This window comes from Excalfactoria chinensis, chromosome 21 (assembly GCF_039878825.1).
Source record: "Excalfactoria chinensis isolate bCotChi1 chromosome 21, bCotChi1.hap2, whole genome shotgun sequence".
Taxonomy (NCBI): Eukaryota; Metazoa; Chordata; class Aves; order Galliformes; family Phasianidae; genus Excalfactoria; species Excalfactoria chinensis.
The window spans coordinates 1220424-1239242 of NC_092845.1; the positions used below are offsets into that span (position 1 = coordinate 1220424).

The window sequence follows — 18819 nt, forward strand, 5'->3', positions numbered from 1 at the left end:
CGGGGCGCTGCGGGCCCGCTAGGGGCGATCCGGGCACGGGGCCGCGGCCATGACCGCCTCCGCCTGGCCCTGCCTGCTGCTGTGCCTCGGGGCCGCGGCCCTGAGCGCCGGGCCGGCCCCGCCGAGCATCCGCCTGCCGCTGCGGGGAGGTGCGGCACCGCCGGCGGGCCCCAGAGCGCGGAGGGCGCCGGAGGAGACGGAGAGGAGGAGCGGCTTCGTGGAGATGATCGATAACCTGCGGGGCAAGTCCGGGCAGGGCTACTACGTGGAGATGACGGTGGGCAGCCCCCCGCAGAAGGTGAGGGGGAGGCGCGGGGGCTGCAGGGCCGGGGCTGCACCGCCCCACCCCGCCCTGGCGGCCCTTGGGGTTTAGTGGGGGGGCTCTGGGGGTCGGGGGCCTCGGGGGGACGCGAGGAGGGCGGCGAGATGGGCTGGGCCTGGGGCAGCAACACCGGGAGTAGCGCCCAGCCTGCAGCTCGGTCCGGTGTCAGCATCCGTCCTGCCCTGCAGCATGCACGGCGGGTGGGATGCGTGCTGACCTCACACCCAGGGCAGAGAGCAGCTTCTCCTGTCTGCTGTAGGGATGTGAAGGTTTCTCCTGCCACACTCTTTTGCCCCCCACCCATCTATACCTCACACCAGCAGCAGTAGGGTCAGCCCAGCAGGACCTGTGCTGAAGTGCATAGAGGTCCAGATTTGTTCGAGCACAGGGCCAGGTTCCTGCGCTGCTGCCACCCACGGTGTACGTTGGCTCTGCCAAAACTCTGTGTGCCCACGGAGGTTCTGAAATAGCAGCTGGCTTTGCTATGTGCACCTACAGCAAGATCTGCCGCCTTCCTCGTGTGCCTGGTGGGTATTGCATGGGTGGTGCATTGGGGGGAGCAACCGAAGGGGAGAAGTGAACCATAGCGAGGGGGGTTCGTACAACCGCCTTTGCTCACAGTCAACAAAATGTTGCTTTTGGGAGTGGTCTGATAGTGATGGGACAAGGGAGAATGGCTTTAAAGAGGGGAGATGTGGGTTAGATGTGAGGAAGCAATCCTTTTCTCAGAGGGCAACAAGGCGCTGGCACTGCTGCCCAGAGAGCTGTGGGTGCCCCATCCCTGCAGGCACTCAAGGCCAGGTGGGATGGGGCCCTGGGCAGCCTGAGCTGGTGGGGGCAGCCCTGCCCATGGCCGGGGGTGGCACTGGGTGGGCTTTGAGGTCCCCTCCAACCTGAGCCATTCTATGACTCTATGAATCGTGTGTCTTGAGGCAGCTTTGTGTTGTTGGTGTGTGTTTAGGATGTATTTTTCTGCTCAGGCAGGGTATGTTTATTGGGAAAAGAAAAAAAAAAACACCCAACGAGATTATTTCTAAAATCTAGCTCTAAATGTGATTTCATCATCCAGCCCTGCTGGAGCTTTTGCTTGGAACATGCCATGTGTCACAGCTGCCAAATAATTTCAGTGAGAACCACCTGTTTCCAGGCACTCGTGGATTTCTGAAGCTGTCACCCTTTTGGGAAGCATCTTCCAGCCTTGGAGCGCTTCCAAGCGTGGATGCAGTGTGTGTGCATATGCATGTGTGTGTGCATGTTTGTGTGCCAGAGCAAAATCCCTCCAGGCATTTTAATGGAATTAAAAGATTCACATGAAAGGCTAAGTTGATGCATACACAGGAAATTGGGGAGCGTGGCGGGTGTTTATCTGGGATGATGCATGCGTCTGCTTCAGAGGTACACATGCAGTCCAATGTGGTCTCGCTGCCAGCCCCTTGCTCTCCTTGGCTTTTACCTTCTTTGTTGTGCTGTGCTTGGATTTTGGCTGTGAGCTGGGCTGCACTGTGCACTCACTACCAACAATTAATCGCGCTTGCACCCCCCGGGCTCTCAGCACGCCTGTGCCACCAGCGCTGATTCACCCGGACAGCAGGAGGAGGTGGGAGCAGAGCAGCCCAAGCCAGCACTCCGGGACAGATGGCAGAGGCTTGGTGCCACCGCTGCGTGCTTGTCCCCCCACGACCCCACAAGCACGCTGCCAGCCCTGCTCTCGTGTGCAGTGTGGAGGCAGTGCCTCTGCCAAGCACCCAGAGGGGCTGTCACATCCAGGGAGCTGCAGACGGGCTTCAGAGAGCATCCCTGCCACACATGTCCCAGCCTCACCGCTGCACGTGTCGTGTCCTGGCCTGAGACAAGGGCTGGGCTGGGCCTGGAGGAAGTGGGGCCAACACACGTGGCAGCAAACCCGAGGCAGCAGAGCACAGCCTGCAGGGCAGAGTCCCCACCACTGCTTCCCACTGTCACTGGTGCAAAACGCTGCACATGCCATGCAAGGAAGAGTCCGGTGGGCAGTTCTGGGACTGTCTGAATGTCCAAGGGCTTGTGTGGGCAGCTGCAGGTTTCCTCATCTTCCTAACATGGTTGTTCTTGACAATGCAGCCTCCAGAGTGAGCCTCCTCCCTGCTGTCTGTGTCTTCTCCCTGCAGCATCAGCTCAGCAGGTATCTCCAGGGAAAGCCGTCCTCATCGGGCACCCTGGAGATCAAGGTGTTGTGCAGCAGATGGCTAATGAACGCTCCAGCAGCCACCCTGGGAATGGCAGGGCTGTGGTTGCCTGGGGAAGGCTCCGAGCACTCCTTTGAGCGAGGTTTGCAGCAGGGTGAGCCTGGGGCTCCACTTCCTACCTTGGGCTGAAGGTGATCTTGGCAAAAAGCTTGCCTGGGTCGCAGTGTGGAGGATGCAGGACAGCCAATAGCATTGGTGCAGGAGAGGTGGGCCAGGGCAGGGGTTGCTGAGTTTGTGCTGTGTGCAGGGATCCATTGCCCACAGTTCATTGAAGAAATTCTGCAGGTGGTAGCCAAGCCCCAGTGCGATTAGCACAAGCGCATTAGCTTCCTTCCTTTCCGAATCCACAGCTTAAGGCCCACAGCCCTGGTAGATCACTTGTATGGGTGAGCAGCCCCATGGCTGCACAGCCCTCTGCAACCAGTGATGTTGTGCCAGGTCCAGCTCCAGCCAAGCAGAGGGGCCACAGGCAGGGCTTGGCTAGTGGCAGGACAGGGCTGGCCCACTCCTAGCCTGGCTGGTGGGGTGCTTGCCAAGCTCTGCCTGCAAGCTGCTAATCCAGGGCAAGGCAGAAATGAATCGGGAGCAGAGCTCAGCATATGGATGGCTGATTAGTGGATGCAGCAATCCACAGCGGCTTGTGTACCATCAGTCCTTCCCACCAGTAAATTAGATTTCCTGGCAAAGGGAACCTGGAGACCTTGTCTTGCTGCTGCACTCTCCCACACTGGTTGCAGGGGGCCGAGGCCGTGCTGTGCTGAGCAGGGCAGGAGAGCTCATGCTGTGTTTGCACAGTGCCAGATGATGTTTGCTTTTTGTGCAACAGCATGATGTTGCTGACTCCTGCTCCACCATCGCGTCCTCTGTTGCTCAGCTGCCCTGAGCCATCCTTGTGCACAGTATCAGCAGGCTCCAGCAGCTCCCTGCCCTACCTCTGCCTGCCCTGGTGCTGCTCCCATGGCCCCACAAGTGTGGCTGGCTTGCAGCCCTGGCCAGCAGGGCAGAACTAGGCTTGCTGCTGAGATGAGGACCCAGAGCAGAGCAGCCACCAAGCAGAAAACATGGGGAAAGAGAAAGCATCACTTGCCTGCAGTGCCACACAGACCTTGGTGCACAGTGCAGCCTGAGTTCTACTGCAGTCACAAACCTTTCTTGTCTCTTCCTTTTCCAGCTCAATATCCTGGTGGACACTGGGAGCAGTAATTTTGCTGTGGGAGCTGCACCTCACCCCTTTCTCCGGAGATACTACCAGCGGCAGCTGTGAGTATGCTGTGGGGACAGGCACTGGGGGAAAACAGCACAGCCACTGGTCCTTGTGCCGATGGCTCACCTCCAGTGGTGGTGTGGTCTGTCTTGCTATGGGTCAGGCCAGACATGGCCCTAAGTCTGGCACAGCCAGGTAATGCTGCTCAGCCTCAGGTAGGTCTAGACGGCCCCTTCTTGTGCCCAGAGAAGTGGGGGACCCCTTGGCTGCCAGTCCTTTCTCTCACGACATTTAAGCAGCCCATATCTGTACAGCTGGCTGTTTTGCATAGCGTACAACAGCTATGCTTGTCTCCCGTGTGCCCCATTACAACCTCAAGCCAGGCTGCAAGGCACTGTCCTTGTGCTTCACTGACCCTTTGTGGGCTTTCCAGCAACCACACGTACATGGCTGTCCTCACACAGCCATGCTGACCCACAGGCTAGGCAGGCCTGTGCACTTGCAATGCTTGGTTGTAACACATGTGCTCTGTCATCATCTCCTCTGCAGTGGTTTTACTCTCTTTGACACCATTCCAGGTCCAGCACCTACCGTGATCTGCGGAAGGGTGTGTATGTGCCCTACACCCAGGGCAAGTGGGAAGGGGAACTGGGCACTGACCTTGTCACCATTCCCCATGGCCCCAACGTCACTGTCAGAGCCAACATCGCTGCCATCACAGAGTCAGATAAATTCTTCATCAATGGCTCCAACTGGGAAGGGATCCTGGGGCTGGCCTATGCCGAGATCGCACGGGTAAGTCCTGATTGCAGCTGGGGGCTGACAGCTGCCTGTACTTGCATCCAGCTTCTCTCAGCAAACATAGGCATCTTGTCCCAGCACAGCACACCTTGCTCAAGGGGTTAAATTTCTTCTCTCCTTTGCTTCACACAATCCCAATGGGCCAAATAGGGCATGCATTTACACTACTGACCTTGAGCCCTGCCCTAACAGCATACAGAGCCAGGATTCGTGGGACACAGAGCAATGGGACATCTGGGTGTCCTCCGCTGACACATCCCTGTCTTGCTTCTGCTTTTCTCCAGCCTGACGACAGCCTGGAGCCCTTTTTTGATTCCCTGGTGAAGCAGACCCAGGTGCCCAACATCTTCTCCCTCCAGCTTTGTGGGGCAGGCTTCTCACCCAACGAGACGGAGACCTTGGCGTCAGTAGGAGGCAGCATGGTGAGTGCTCTGGAGCAAGGAGCCAGCATGGCAGTGGAAGGCTGGGGTTTCTCCATGTGGTTTGGGTGTTCCCATGGGCAGGGATGGCCACACAGAATGTGCCCTGGCTGGAGATGGCAGCATGTGTTATCAGGCACCTTTCTGTCCCCATTGCAGATCATTGGTGGCATTGACCGCTCGCTGTATGTGGGTGACATCTGGTACACACCCATCCGGAAGGAGTGGTACTACGAGGTCATCATTGTCAAGCTGGAGGTCAATGGGCAGGACCTGAACATGGACTGCAAAGAGGTGACAGGGGCACCAGGGGGACCTGCCTTGCAAGGGTTTGCTTTGTTGCTGAACGCATCTGTCCTTTGGTTACAGCTAAAATCATCAGGTGTAGTGAATGCTGCAGGCCTTGGTGCCTGGGGATTCAGTGCCTGGTTGGTGATGGAGGCTGAGGGCACCAGGCAGCTTGGTCAGGGGTGAAGCTAAGACACAAGCATGGGCTTTGAGTCCATCACAGTAGAAAGCAAGGGATGAGCTCAGTAGCTGTGCAAGTGGAGCCAGAGCAGTCAGGTGTTGGCATGGAGGGGAGCTGGGCTGGAATTCCACCTGGGTCATTCCTCCTCTTGTTGTCTGCAGTACAACTATGACAAGAGTATCGTGGACAGCGGCACCACCAACCTCAGGCTGCCAAAGAAGGTGTTTGAGGCTGCAGTGAAATCCATCAAAACAGCTTCTTCGGTCAGTGTGGCCCTTGAAACTCATCCATCCATCCCCCCCCTTCTGTGGGCACATCCCCAGTGCCAGTGGAGGGCTGTGGGCAGGGTGACTGCCTGTCACCAGCCTGAGCATCTCCGCTCCCTGCCCACACAGACCCCTCACCTCCCCTTTCCCTCTGGCAGACAGAGAAGTTTCCAGATGGTTTCTGGCTGGGGGAGCAGCTGGTTTGCTGGCAGGTCGGCACCACCCCCTGGCACATCTTCCCTGTTCTGTCCCTCTACCTGATGGGGGAGGCCACCAATCAGTCCTTCCGGATCACCATCCTTCCCCAGGTGAGTGTTGGCCATGCCAGACCCTGCCCAGCACCAAGCTAGAGGCAGTCTGGGGCAGAGCTGACAGCTCTTCTCTCCGTGCAGCAATACTTGCGCCCAGTGGAGGACGTGGCCACCTCTCAGGATGACTGCTACAAGTTCGCCATCTCTCAGTCCTCCACAGGCACTGTCATGGGTGCTGTTATCATGGAGGGTTTCTACGTGGTCTTTGACCGTGCCCGCAAACGCATTGGCTTTGCTGTCAGTGCCTGCCACGGTAAGGGAGGGAAGGGAGGCAAGAGGGAGAGGAGGCAGGGGGCTATGGGAAGAGATGTGGATGTGCAGTGGTATCTCAGTGACCAGCCGGTTGCCTTTATCCTGCCCACAGTGCACGATGAGTTTCGGACAGCCGCAGTGGAGGGGCCGTACCTGCACTCCAACATGGAGGACTGCGGCTACAACATCCCACAGACGGACGAGTCCACCTTGATGACCATTGCTTATGTCATGGCAGCCATCTGTGCCCTGTTCATGCTGCCTCTCTGCCTCATGGTGTTCCAGTGGCGCTGCTTCCGCTGCCTGCGACGGGACCACGATGACTTTGCTGATGACATATCTTTGCTGAAGTGACACCGGAGCGTGGGGGCAGCCCCGGGACCACAGGTGAGGCAGCAGGGCAAGGAGAAGTAGGTCCTTTCTTTAGAGGCTAGAGCATGGAGATGGGACATCAGTGTAGGGTGCTCAGTCAGCCCAGGCCCTCCTGGCTGCAGGGACCCCGTGCCCTTTGAATTAATGGGCCAGGAGCAAGCTAGTACCGGGAGCAGAATGCTAGCACTGAGGCTCAGCCCTTGAGTCTCTGGGTCACCATCACCCAGGGCAGTGTTTGTGTAGCAGGACAGGAGAGGCAACACCAGCACGGGGAGCAGGTGGAGATCCAGGTCCCAGCAGCAGGTTAGGATCCCCCTCTGTGCTCCAAAGACTTTGCCCTGGTTCTGACACCAGCTACCCCTTGCTGACCCACAGCCAGACACAAGCAAACATTCAACATGTACTTGCAGCTTGTCAGGCAGCAGCGTGTGCAAGGCCAGCTTGGGGAGCCTCAGGCCTCGGTTGCTTATATCTAGGATCTACAGTTATAGCTTGTCTGCTGTTGGGTGACAGCACAGCAACCCTGTCTCACCTGTAGTCTCTGGAAGGACTGAGTGCAAGTGTCTGCTCTGGCTGAGCTGAGCTTTCCCTAGCTATCCTGCCAAGACTTTCCAAACTGATGAGCCATCACCCCATGTCTGTCCCTCTCCCCTCCCAGTGCTGTATATCTGCCCTTCTCAGCCTGAACTGTAGGGAAGCTGCTGGCCTAGGCTCTCTGTGTAGTGATCTGTGCGTGTGCATGTGTGCTGTGGCCGTGCCTTCCCCATGCAGCTCCCCTCCCCGTGACACCTGTGAGCTGGACTCCAGAGAGTGCATCTCCAGAGCCACCACCCCCAGGCCTGGGCTTGTAGGAAACAGCACACAGTGCCAGCCTGTAGCTGCCCTGGGGTGAGAGAGGGCAGAAACGGGGGGGCAGCTGCTCCCCTCCTCCTGCTCCCCTGTACAGTGCACACTAACATTTGCTGTGGCATTTCCCCTGCCCTTCCACTGCTGCCAGCCCCAGGCCTCTCTGCACCCACCCTGCCCTGCTACCTCCCAGGACAGGCAGCCATCCTCTCCTGACTCCATTTTCCATCACCACGTCCCCTTGGGGGACAGGGAACTGCCTCACCTGTGTTCCAGCATCCACAACATTCGCTGCGTAGAAGCTGCTGGCTGCTGCCCTCCAGCCTTGGGGACAACAGCCTCTGCTCCAGGACACGGGGTTCTCTTCCCTGCGCTTCATGGCCCTTTGGACTGAACGGGAACAAAGGAAGGAGCTTTCCCTACAGCTTGGAACAAGCAGAAACTGCGTGCCAGGAGAGAGCTTGCCTGTTCTTCAGCCCACTCGCCTGTTTGAAAGCCATAGGGGAGCCAGCGCCGGCTCGGCGGCCCCCACCTGTAGCTGCTGCCTCCCCTCAGCAGCCAGCACACCCGGCTGCAGATAGCTCAGAGACAAGGCAAGAGACAGCTGGCAGCACGGGGGAAAGGAAAGGAGCTGTCTGTGGGGACTGCAGCATCTCTTGGGTTGTTTTTTTGTTAAACACATGGTTGTATTTATTGTTTTGTTGTTGGTTGTTGTTTTCTTTTTACAGTGCAACTCACTGTTAGTACAGCTGCGCGGAATCAGTGTGTATAGAGCAGCAGGTGTACAAATAACGGCCAGCTCCTCACCTGTACAATATAGACACATAGATATATTTTTAAGCCACTGTTCCAAACCCAACATTTAGGGGCTTTTATCCTGTTTTGTTGTGTTGGTTTATAAAATCTTTTTAGCCCTCTGCTCAGTCCTTGGCCATCACTTTGAGCCCAGGGCTTTCCCAGCAGCAGCATGCTTGGATGGAAGCACCTTATGGATCATGTAGAGTGATGGGAGTTGGTGGCAGAGGAGGTTATTGCGTGTCAGTGATCCGCTGACAGTGATGGAGGTGTCAGAGGAGGCGGTTTTGCCCTCGCTTTGTTCATACAGCAAAGGGTGTGCAAAGAACAACCTTTCCCTTTTGTACTCCCCCCTGCATCGCAGCTCAACCTGCCACAGGAGGAAGGTGCCACTGTGGTCACCTCCCATCCCACAGGACGGGCTCTTACTGACAGTGAATAGTGCTGTTTCCTTGAGTCTCTGCCTCAGACTTGGACGTGAAAATGCTTTGTTCTGAACACCGAGCTTCACTAATGAATAAGGCAGCGTTCCTCCACAAGTGGAAAGCAGAGCTACCTGCAGTGCTAGGGCCTGGGCAGAGCTAAGGCACCAGTTCAGGTGGAGACTGGCTGGAGCATTACAAGCCTCCAGTGACCGCTAACATAAAGCTCATTACCAAAATCCTGCTGTTAGTGCTTTGAAAAAGCTTCGAGGGAGCCAGAGAGGCAGGAGGAAACACAGGGTAGGAGAACAGAAGAGAAGGGAGCCAATCACAGCCCCAGGCACTGCCCCAACAGCCCATCACACATGCACCACTGCACCATCCCGCTTAACTAAGCATCCAGTTCCCCTGCTGTGCTCCAGAACTCATCCAGCAATTCAACTCCAGTGCAAGAGGGCAAGGTTATGCAATTGCAGTGTGCACGCAGACCTCCGCACCCTCGTGCCTGCCCAGGACCCTCCCCAGGATCCCACAGAGACTCTGTTGTGGACCACTGCCTTAAAACATGCTGACAAGCGTGTGTGTGCGTGTAGAAAGGTTCGGACTGTGGCCAAATTCAGGCACGCTGTACCCTGGTAGTACTTGCACTGACCAGCCCCAAAGCAAAAGGTGCTCCTATAGCCGTGCTGAATTTGTGCCACAGACTGCAAGAAAAATTAAAAAAGGACAAAAAAAAAGACAAAAAAAAAAGGACAAAATAACCTAAATAATAAGTACAAGATGTTTAGCGGTGCTGAGCACCTTGTAATCTCATTGAAATCCATGGAGAAAGGGTTGGTGCATCAGCCCGGGCTTTAGGAGATAGTACAGGAGAGGGGATACGAGGAGCTGCACCTGGTTGGTTGGGTTACCCTGAGCTGCAGTGCAGCCAGATTTGTTTGCTCCCCTCCCCTTGTTACCTCCCCAGGACCCAAAACTATAACAGGAAACGCCAGGAGAAAAGAGTGTGCAGAACTCAGCCCAGAGGGAGGAGGGATGGGGATGGCTACGGCAGGCTGTCGCTATAGACTCCGGTACTCTGTAACCTATTGTCTGTGTAAGAACAATGAATGTTAACACAGTAAATTATTACATTAAAAAGAAACATACGAAAAGCTTTTCATCTGCAATCTGTTCGTTGCTAGGAGGGGAAATACTACACAAGGAGCAGCAAAAATGGATGAGGTGTGGCAGGGAAAATAGATGGGGTGCGGGCATGTGAGAGCTCCCATTGAGGGTAACGGAGTCCCAGCAGGCAGGTCGTGCTTTAACCCAGGTTGGAAAGGAAGCCAGCAAGGCTACAAACTAAGAGATAAGGAGCAGCAGCAAATCACTGCATAATATACACACTTTATTTATGAATTCGTATGTATACAGACTTTCTATACACACATTACCTATATAATAAAAATGTACATGTGTATACATGGTCGTATAAATATAGAACTGTAGAAATCTTAGAACTGATCCTGTCTATTCACAGCCAACTCCTCCCATGGGACCACTTTGTTCGAGCAGCCGTCATTTGAGACTTGGACAAAAGGGGCAAGTGTCATTTGTGTTGGTTTGTGCCCAGAATTTGATGCACTGGAAGAAAGAGAATTAGTCAAAAGCCACCGGGCACAACTGAAAAGGTGCTGTGAATGCAGCGTGGCGTTACTTTCTAAGGGCATCCATCTTATGGGATGGCTGATTTGCTCCTTAGAAACAGCTCGGTCAAAAGGTCACTGGGACTGGAGAGCCCCTTTCAACTGAGCTCCTGTGCATGTGCCTGCAACGCACCAGCCACGAGGTGAGAGTGCAAGCTTCCTCCATCACCCTGCATCCTATAACCTCCCAGACTGTCCTCCAGGAAGGCAAAAGGCCAAGATTTAACCCTTCTAAAAATGAGCACAAGCTCCAAAGCCGAGTAAGGATAGCCTTGTTCTTAAAGCCACAACCAGATGGCAACTCAAGGTGCCCAGCTAAGAGCATGGGGAAGCAATAGGACACAGAGAAGTCAACTGATTGATCATACCTTTCTCCTGGCAAAGTCTCCATACAAACAGGAACTCACTACAGGGGACCCAGGAAGGGAATCTGCGCTGGGAGCCACAATTAAGGAACACAGGAGATGTACGTAGCAAGGAAGGACTTACCTCCTTGTGCAGCACATGCGAGCAGGCCATGGGATGAAGGTCGCTGGGCTGCACAAGCTTCTGGCACATGAGACACAGCTTACAAGCAGCTGGGGTCTGGGTCAAGAATGGGAACACAAGGCAGACAGTTACACTACACATGTACACCTGCACATATTCAGTGTTGCAGCTACTGGCCCCAGTTTGCCCATTTCTTCCCCACACACACCAATCCTGCAGCCATTCTCTACCCTTTGACGCACAGCACAGAAGAACCCATGCTTCCAACCCTTCCCTTTGAACCCAGCAGCCTGAATAGCTATGTGAGGAGAAAGAGATGCCCCTGCTTCACTGCCTTTGGCCACTTCTCAGAAGGGCTCCCTCCCCAACTGGCTTTCCCTGGAGATGATTTGCACTCAGAAAAACCACAAAATCTTACATGTGATGCTGTTCCAGGGTAAGCTACCTGGGCTGGGGGCAGGAACATGGGTGTGCTGATCTGAGGCAGCGGAGCAGAAAACATGGGAGCCCTGATTCGACTGAGAGGCTGCGGGAAAGCAAGCAAGACATATCAGAAATGCTCAGAAGTAAAGCACAGCTCCCCTGGCACGTACAACACAAGCTTGAGCTCTGTGCTGTCCCACCCATTCAGTCTGCAGGAGGCCAGGGAACAGGAGCTGCTCGCTTCTCTCTGCCACCCAGGCTCCATTTCCTTGCAGCCACCCACCATGAGCCAGGCATGTCCCCCAACACCACGCCAGCAATCCTACCTGAGCCCCAGCTGCTGCCCGCTCCTGCTGCTCCGCAAGCTTGGCTGCCACCAGCTGGTTCAGCTCCTCCATAGTCAGACCCGCCATTGTCCTCCGAGCAGTCTTGATCTGCTGCAGGATGTTGGTGAGCTGGGCCCTGCAGAACAGCAGCCTGCTAAGAGCTCCCACCTACCACCAGGGAGCCAAGTGGCCTCCCCAGAGGGAGCCCCTCCATCAAAGGACCTGCAACAGTGCTCCATGCAAGACAGCCACCCCAGCACCAGGGGAAGGCTGTATCACAGCAGAAAAATACGTGCTGTCAGTCATCCAAATGAGATGCATCACATGCTGAGCTTGTCCCTAACACAGCAGGAAGCGAGGGAAATCCCAGCTGGAACAAGATAGTGCCACCTGCTGCAGTATCCCAGGGGAGGAAGGCAGAGCTCCTGGCTGCTTTCAGGTGTCAATGCTGTCTTTTAAATAAAGCTCTGAATCGTTCTTACTGACAGAGAGCACCCACCCTTTGCCTTTAGACTTCACTTGCTTTCCTCTCAACCTCCTAAGCTCCAGACAAGCCTCACTTCGCCTTATCCCAGCTCACACCTCACCCACAAGCTTTCATTCCCAGGGAAGAACACCATGAGACACTTACTTGTTGCACTGTGGAAATCGAGTCAACAACTTCTCCAGTAGCTTCTCCAGCTTATCTGCTGGCTGTGGCCTGTGAAACTCCGGAGTGACCTTAACTCCTCCCAGGCCCGGTGGAGGAGGGATGGAGGCTGCAGGAGTCATGTGAGGACTGTGTGTGCCAATAAGCGATGCCACGACTGGGCTGTTTCTTCCTTGGGATGCAGGCAGCGGTGGGGAAGGCTGGTTGGGTCTGGAGATCGCAGGGTTCAGGAGAGGAAAGGAGAGTGCCCGAGGATCAGCACTGGGCATGACCATGGGAACAGGAACCGGTCCTATGGGAAATGGGAGCCTGGGAGTAAGGGATGGGTTGGGCTGGAATGCCGTCAGCATGAAATCTGTCTGAGAAAGAAAAACAGAGGAGAAGGAAAAGGCTGGTTAGAGTAAGTCCATCTCAAAGCACAACTGAGTATCTTCCTCCCCAATGAGGCAGATGAGCTGAGCCACAGCCACTGGCCATTACACTTCTTGTAGCAACTGTGGGCCATGCAGACCATTCTCAGCAGGTGAGCCCAGACAGACAGCTGCCTCAAAGGACAAGCACAGAACTCCAAAAAGTATAATCCCACAGAATCTCCTTTTATGCACTTAGCGCAGACAGTGCCAGTCACAAGCCAGCAAACAGGCTATTCCCAGAGCCTCACAGCAATCAAAGCTTGTATTTGTTAGGCTGGAGGGGCACTCACTTCTGAGGGTGGAGGTGGCAGTGTTGGGGTTGGGATCTGTGGGAGGCTGCTCAACTTCGTTCCATTTCTCACCATCTGAATGTGGTCATTGAACTGATCCTAGAAGAGAGGAAAAAAAAACCAAGCATGTTTGTCAAAGCTTCCGCCTAAAGGATTTGGGGGCTCTGAATGCCTGGAACAGGCAAATTCCCCAGGCACTGTTGCTTCAACAAAGCACTCAGCCCTAGAACGGTCACAGGCCCTAAGGCAGACATGGCTTGGTTCTGCAGGACTGAAGAGAATGAGAAAGGTTCTGGAAGGAGGGAGACTCTTATTAACCCAACACACTGCTTTCATATCCACATGGCTTATCCACATTCATGAGTCTGGATGCAGGCAGAGCTCTGCAGCTGTTCACAAATGCTGACTGTGCTATGCGTTGGGACACAAACCTCTTCCCTGGGTCTTACTCTTCTCCCAAACAGAGTTGCAACTAAGCACATGAAGTAGCATTAATGTGAACCACACACTCTTTAAGCTGGGAGCTGCGTGACAGGAACTTACTCGGACACTTTCCTTGGTCATTCGTATCCTGTTCAGCCTCATCTCCCACTCCTGCTTTGGCCTCATTGTCTCCAGTGTTGGTGGCGCAGACCTGCAAGAACAATTCAACATTCCCTCTTACAAGTGTGCAGTCACTGGCAGCAAAGTAGGAGCAGCTGGATGCAACCAATCAACTCTCTGAACCCTTCTGCTTTCCCATAGCAGGGGAGGAAGGAGAACTCAAACCCAGGGGAGGAACCCTACAATAAGAGAGAGCGTGGTGCTACCACAGTACAGACTGATCTGGTGCACACAGACAAACGCCACAATCAATACTGCGCCTACACAGCAGATGAGCAGTAGCAGGAAACATGTAAGCACAGCCAAACAACTCCGTCCTGTGACATTACTGAATCACATTAGATGAATAAAGGAAACTGAACCACTCCAGTCAAACTTTTGGAGTCAGCAGAGGAAGTTGGGCACAAAGGTACATTCACATCCACATTACCCTTTCATTTGTGGGGCTACAGGGACTTACTTGAGGTAGGTGAGGTGCAGCTCTGCTTCTTTCTCTGCTTCTTCAAGTTTCAACACCAGCAGCTCCTTTCGGCTCTCCAGGGACAGGATCTAGCACAGAGGGGCCCCACATGAAGAGCAGTTTCTGTACACCCTTATTTCCTGCTGCAATACCATGACTGTGATCTCTCCACTAAGCACAGCACTGCATGCACTGGAGCATCAATCCCAACTAATGTTTACTGCACTGACAACTGCTTAACCCTTTTCTTGCCCTCATGCTCAACTGCTCTTAATTTCACAGCATCTATCATCCATGTCCCAGAATCTCAACAAAACACCTGCAAACCAGTAGAAGAGGAAGAAGTCACCTACTAACCTCTGCTTTCCAGGCCCGTTCTGTCTCCTCGAGAATGTTCCTATTGATTTCATTGTGCTGGTTCTTCAGCTTATCTAACTCCATCTCCCATAGCTGCCTGCAGACACAAACAGAACAAGTCTGCTTTGGCACTGGAATCACTTGAAAGAAGAGAGCAGACAAACTCCCACAAAGCCAACCGATCCTTGCAACTCTTGATGGAGGGAAACTGTGAAATACTGGCAGCTTCCAGACCATGAGACCAGTCACATTTCCTAAGGCTGCGTGAGTCAGAATCCCAGGAGTGAACTGTTCCAGAGCATGCAAACAAATGCTGTGCAAATACACGTGTACCAGCTTAGCAAAGAGGGGAGGAAAGAACAGCCTTCACCAAAATTCTGGCCAGCTCCAGTGAACGGTGCACAGTTTGGGAAGCAACCTGAATTAATGCATAGATAAAAGTCACTCTGGTCCTGAAGAAGTACGAAGATGGCTCTTCCCACCCGCAACTGGGTTTGGAACTTCTCTCTGCGGCATTAAAACAGCTTAAATGTGTTCAGGTTTAAAGTAGTTGGGCAGTTGTAGGGAACAGCACAGAGAAATAGGTTTGAATTTCAGCTTCCCAAAAGTCAGGCAGTCAGAAGCAGCAGCTACAAGCTGAGTCAATCCATTAGGCATAAATTCCAGTCTCGTGGGATCTTTATGCCACAAGTATCAAGGAGCCTCCTTGAGACCAGGATCAAAAGGATTTAATCCAGAGGCTGTGAGCACAAACCTGCTGGAAGGGGAGATTAAACCTCTACAATGAATAGCTGGACAGCACTGTTAGACCACCACCTCCAGCCTGTCCCATAAGGGACTCCAAGACAGCAGTACAAGAATGTTGAATAACATTAATCTGGTAACAAATAAGAGCCTTACTTCTCATCAGACTGCTCTGCAATCAGAGAAGCGATCTTGTTTTCCTTCTCCTCCTGCTCTTTCAGCAACCTGCACAAGAATAAAGAACAGATGGAGTCACCTACTGCAAAGCACGCAGCCACTAGTGCTGCCCTCCTCAACTTTACACTGTGTATTTGCACAGCTGCGTGCTCAATGTCACAACACCCTCTGAAGACCAAACTACACATGATGTGTTTGAAAGCAACCACTGCCATCCTCAAGAGCAAAAATTTTGCTGTATCATGACACTGAGCAAAGACTGTGGCTTTTATCCAGGATCTACCACAGAGAACTGTGCCTCTGACAACGTGAGCTCTGCAAAGTCTGTTCAGGGGGAAAGGAGCTCAGTACTGGGAGTCATTATGAAAGCAGCTTATGCTAAAATGTCACTGAGCCCCCAAATTAAGAACTCAGATCTCTGGAGGCATCACAGAACGGCGCCATAAAAGCACCAATTCACCATTCAAAGGAACTTGAAGCTCTTTGCTTGCTTCAGAACGCCTTTGAATCTAGTAAGATCCTTCACACACAGCACGCTGCCCACCTTAAAGCAAAGCATGACTGACGCAGAGTGTTTCAAACCATTAGGCACAGGTAGGCTATTTGAGCAGGAAATGCACAAGAAAACAGGAATATTACGATAGGAAACACTGAAATTTACTACAGGAAACAAGTCACTATCCCTGCCATTGGCGATGAACAGCCCTGCCTCCTGCTGAAAGGCTTGGTGTTATGAAAGACAGAACTGGCCAAGTTCTGTCTGCACATACACCTAACAGGTAAACCAACCAGCTCCTGCTCACAATCTCTTCTGGGGATCACATCTGCACGCTCACCAAAACACGTGCTGCTTCCAAGGGTTTAAAACACGATCCTCTTTTACTTAGTCAGGTGGACACCAGAGTTAAACTATACTTTCCTTCCCATAAAAAAGATGTGCTTTTTCATACTGATACCTTCTGCCTTTCTCGCAGAGTTTCTCAATTTCTGCTTTCAGGTCCTGCTCTTTCTGCAGGAATTCTTTCTTCTCTTTCTCCATCTTCTTCTTCGTCTCTTCCCGCTTGATCGTAACAGCCTGAATTGCTTTCAGAATCTCCTAGAGTAGCATAAGCATCACCCAAGTGAAGAGCAAAATCCTCAAGAAATGGCTTTTGCTGTTTATAAAGCAATCGTTAGCTTAACAAATTCGGAGAGATAGAAAAGATTTTGATGTCTGTGATCTCACATTCTAGACCCCAGTGTTCATAGAGCTTATTATAAGGCAACCCAGAGACAGAAGGTCAGAACTAGAGGTTCTCCTGTCTCCTTATGAGTACCATTTCTAGCTGATGAACCACCCATGATTCCTTATGTCTTAATCTGAGCCCCACAGAGTTGCTGCGAATCACTCATTCAAGCTAGGGACCCACTGGCAACAACTAGAGACATCTAAATAATGGCATGGAGATAATTCTCACTTCACACCACTCTCTTCACCAGTTTCCAAGCGGAAAAACTCTTGCATGTATTAAAGAGATGTTGTAAGACCACTGTGCAAGATGCTGCACAGTTCTAAACTGCTCACCACCCAGATTGAGCACGGATCAATCCTTAATGCTGTAAAATACACTTGTAATACACTGCCATGCTGCGTGTCACTGCCACTTCTTATGCTGCTTTGCACCTCACTGTACCCCTCAGCAGTACCAGCCCACCTCAACCACATAACTGGCAGGGCTGCTAATGGGCACGATAAACAGAAAGAAGACTTTGCTATAATTACCTGGTGGTTCTTCATCTCTTCTTCCCTCCTTTGCTGGAGCTGTTTAAGCTGCACCTGCAGCTGGTTCTCCACCTGCCGCTGTTTGTCCAGCACCTCTTGGTACCGTTCCTTTAACAAAGCCCTCTCAGACATCATTTTGTCCTGCAGCAGAGAGCAGAAATTCAAGGAGAACATTTCCCCTCCGTCACACTACAGAGTGTGGGCACAAACAGGACAGCTCAGCAGAACACTGTATAGAAGCCCAGTAGATGCCAAGGCTTATGTTGTCAAGAACCACAGCTCAATGACTCCCACCTTCAAAGCTCACGCTCTGTAGGTCAGAGATGGATATCAGTGCTGCCTGAAGCTGCAGCCAGAGCTGCGTTTCCTCTTCTAAAGAGGACAGCTCAAGAAGCCAAAGCTGGTAATTAAAGGGAGGGGAAAAAAAACATCCTGTGGAAAGGGCAGGGGAGCCAGCAGCAGGATGCCTAGAGCCAGGAACAACCCTGCCACCAGCTGCTTCCTATACACTGCTGCAACTTTGCCATGGGGCATCCTGAGAGCATTTTCAAGTGGCCTGGGATGCCGTGACAGGCAAATGAATGAAAATGCAGTGAGTGCTGGATAAAAGTGTTTTTAATGGTTACCTTTTTCTTTTTAATAAACAAGATATTTAAAAAGAAACACACCAGCACTGCTTCACTTGCTAAAGAGCCAGAAACAGAGCAAGATTTGCATCATATATCCACTGAATTGCCAAGATGACCTTTCTTGCTTATCGATAACACACATCAGAGCTACCAAGTCCCACAGACGCTGCCTGCACCATCACTGCTTTGCAGCATCACAGAACTCGGGTCACTTTGCTGACTGCTGAAACGCCACGAGAGCTTTCTGAGCACCCACAAGTCCCCAGAGCAGCAAGGTACAGCCAAACCAGCCCCTGCAACCACAGTGCGGGAACATCAGAACCCCGACCTACCACAGGGCTTCAGTACCCACCAGGTTCTTCTCAATGTCCTGATCCGTGTTCACATCCGTGTCGGCCGTTTTGAAGTCAGTCTGTAAAGGGTGACGGCTCCCATTAGATCCCCCCACAAACACCCAACCTGCCCCCAATCCCCTCCAGCGCTGGAGCCATCCCAGAGCAACACCTCAGACCCAAGAGGGGACGCTCCCCACCAGCACATCGCTTCCACTTACAGAGCTACCAAAGGACCCCCCCAACCCCACGTTACATTACCCACCCCCGGAGCTTCTCCCTCCCCACGGTAGCAGCGCACCGACCCCCGCCCTGCGCCCACCTGCACGGCGATGTTCTGGGAGGGTTTCCCGGTTGCCGCCTCCGGGTCGTTCTCCTCCTCCGCCGCCCCATCGCTCTGTCCCGCCGCCTCCGCTCCGCCGCCGCCCGGCTCGGGCTCCCCCTCGCTTTCCGCCGCCGGGGCTTCACCGGGGAGGGCCGCGGGCTCCGCCTCTCCAGCAGGCGCCGCCTCGCCGGGGCTCTCCGGGGCGGAGAGGCTGCGCAAAACAAACAGGTCACCCTCCGCCCGCCTCCGTGCCGCGGCTCGGTCCCTCCGCTCGGCCCCGCGGCCTACCTGGCGGGCGGCGCGGCGGCGGGGCCCTCGACCTGCGCCTGCTCCAGCGCCATGGCTGTCCCTCCGGAGGCCGCGGCTGAGCCCGGAGCGGCGCCGCTCGGCCCGCGTACCGCCCGCCCCAACCCGCCTCTTCCTGCCGCCGCCGGAACGAGCCGCGGGGATG

The 18819-nt window shown here is 53.8% G+C and overlaps 2 protein-coding genes across 5 annotated transcripts; one reads left to right on the plus strand and one right to left on the minus strand.

The window, feature by feature from the left end:
* Window positions 1–2: 2 nt before the first annotated feature.
* BACE1 (beta-secretase 1) lies at window positions 3–10355 on the plus strand. Of its 4 annotated transcripts, none has more exons than XM_072354668.1 (10): window positions 3–298; window positions 3716–3804; window positions 4327–4543; window positions 4834–4971; window positions 5128–5262; window positions 5599–5700; window positions 5862–6011; window positions 6096–6267; window positions 6379–6653; window positions 10224–10355. In XM_072354668.1, the coding sequence occupies exons 1-9, from the start codon at window positions 50–52 to the stop codon at window positions 6618–6620; spliced, it is 1494 nt and encodes a 497-aa protein (XP_072210769.1). In that variant the 5' UTR covers window positions 3–49; the 3' UTR covers window positions 6621–6653; window positions 10224–10355. The 4 variants fall into 4 exon arrangements, with proteins under 4 accessions (XP_072210769.1, XP_072210767.1, XP_072210768.1 ...); XM_072354666.1 differs by lacking the exon at window positions 10224–10355 and adding an exon at window positions 7636–8403; XM_072354667.1 differs by lacking the exon at window positions 10224–10355 and adding an exon at window positions 7737–8403.
* RNF214 (ring finger protein 214) lies at window positions 10071–18789 on the minus strand. The gene is made up of 15 exons (XM_072354664.1): window positions 18657–18789; window positions 18366–18579; window positions 18064–18123; window positions 17083–17223; window positions 16277–16416; window positions 15300–15368; window positions 14400–14496; window positions 14043–14131; window positions 13523–13613; window positions 12980–13078; window positions 12259–12635; window positions 11628–11763; window positions 11297–11404; window positions 10879–10974; window positions 10071–10327 (listed from the first exon to the last, which is right to left on the minus strand). The coding sequence occupies exons 1-15, from the start codon at window positions 18707–18709 to the stop codon at window positions 10262–10264; spliced, it is 1836 nt and encodes a 611-aa protein (XP_072210765.1). The 5' UTR covers window positions 18710–18789; the 3' UTR covers window positions 10071–10261.
* Window positions 18790–18819: the final 30 nt, after the last annotated feature.

What these genes read in the sequence shown, in the direction of transcription:
- BACE1 (XM_072354668.1), top strand. Translation starts at nt 50, where the DNA reads ATGACCGCCTCCGCCTGGCCCTGCCTGCTGCTGTGCCTCGGGGCCGCG. An exon ending in TGGGCAGCCCCCCGCAGAAG is followed by an intron (nt 299 to 3,715) that starts GTGAGGGGGAGG and finishes TTCCTTTTCCAG; the next exon opens with CTCAATATCCTGGTGGACAC. An exon ending in GGATCACCATCCTTCCCCAG is followed by an intron (nt 6,012 to 6,095) that starts GTGAGTGTTGGC and finishes CTCTCCGTGCAG; the next exon opens with CAATACTTGCGCCCAGTGGA.
- RNF214 (XM_072354664.1), bottom strand. Translation starts at nt 18,709, where the DNA reads ATGGCGCTGGAGCAGGCGCAGGTCGAGGGCCCCGCCGCCGCGCCGCCC. An exon ending in CCCAGAACATCGCCGTGCAG is followed by an intron (nt 18,124 to 18,365) that starts GTGGGCGCAGGG and finishes CACCCTTTACAG; the next exon opens with ACTGACTTCAAAACGGCCGA. An exon ending in ACCCTGGAACAGCATCACAT is followed by an intron (nt 10,975 to 11,296) that starts GTAAGATTTTGT and finishes TTCTTGACCCAG; the next exon opens with ACCCCAGCTGCTTGTAAGCT.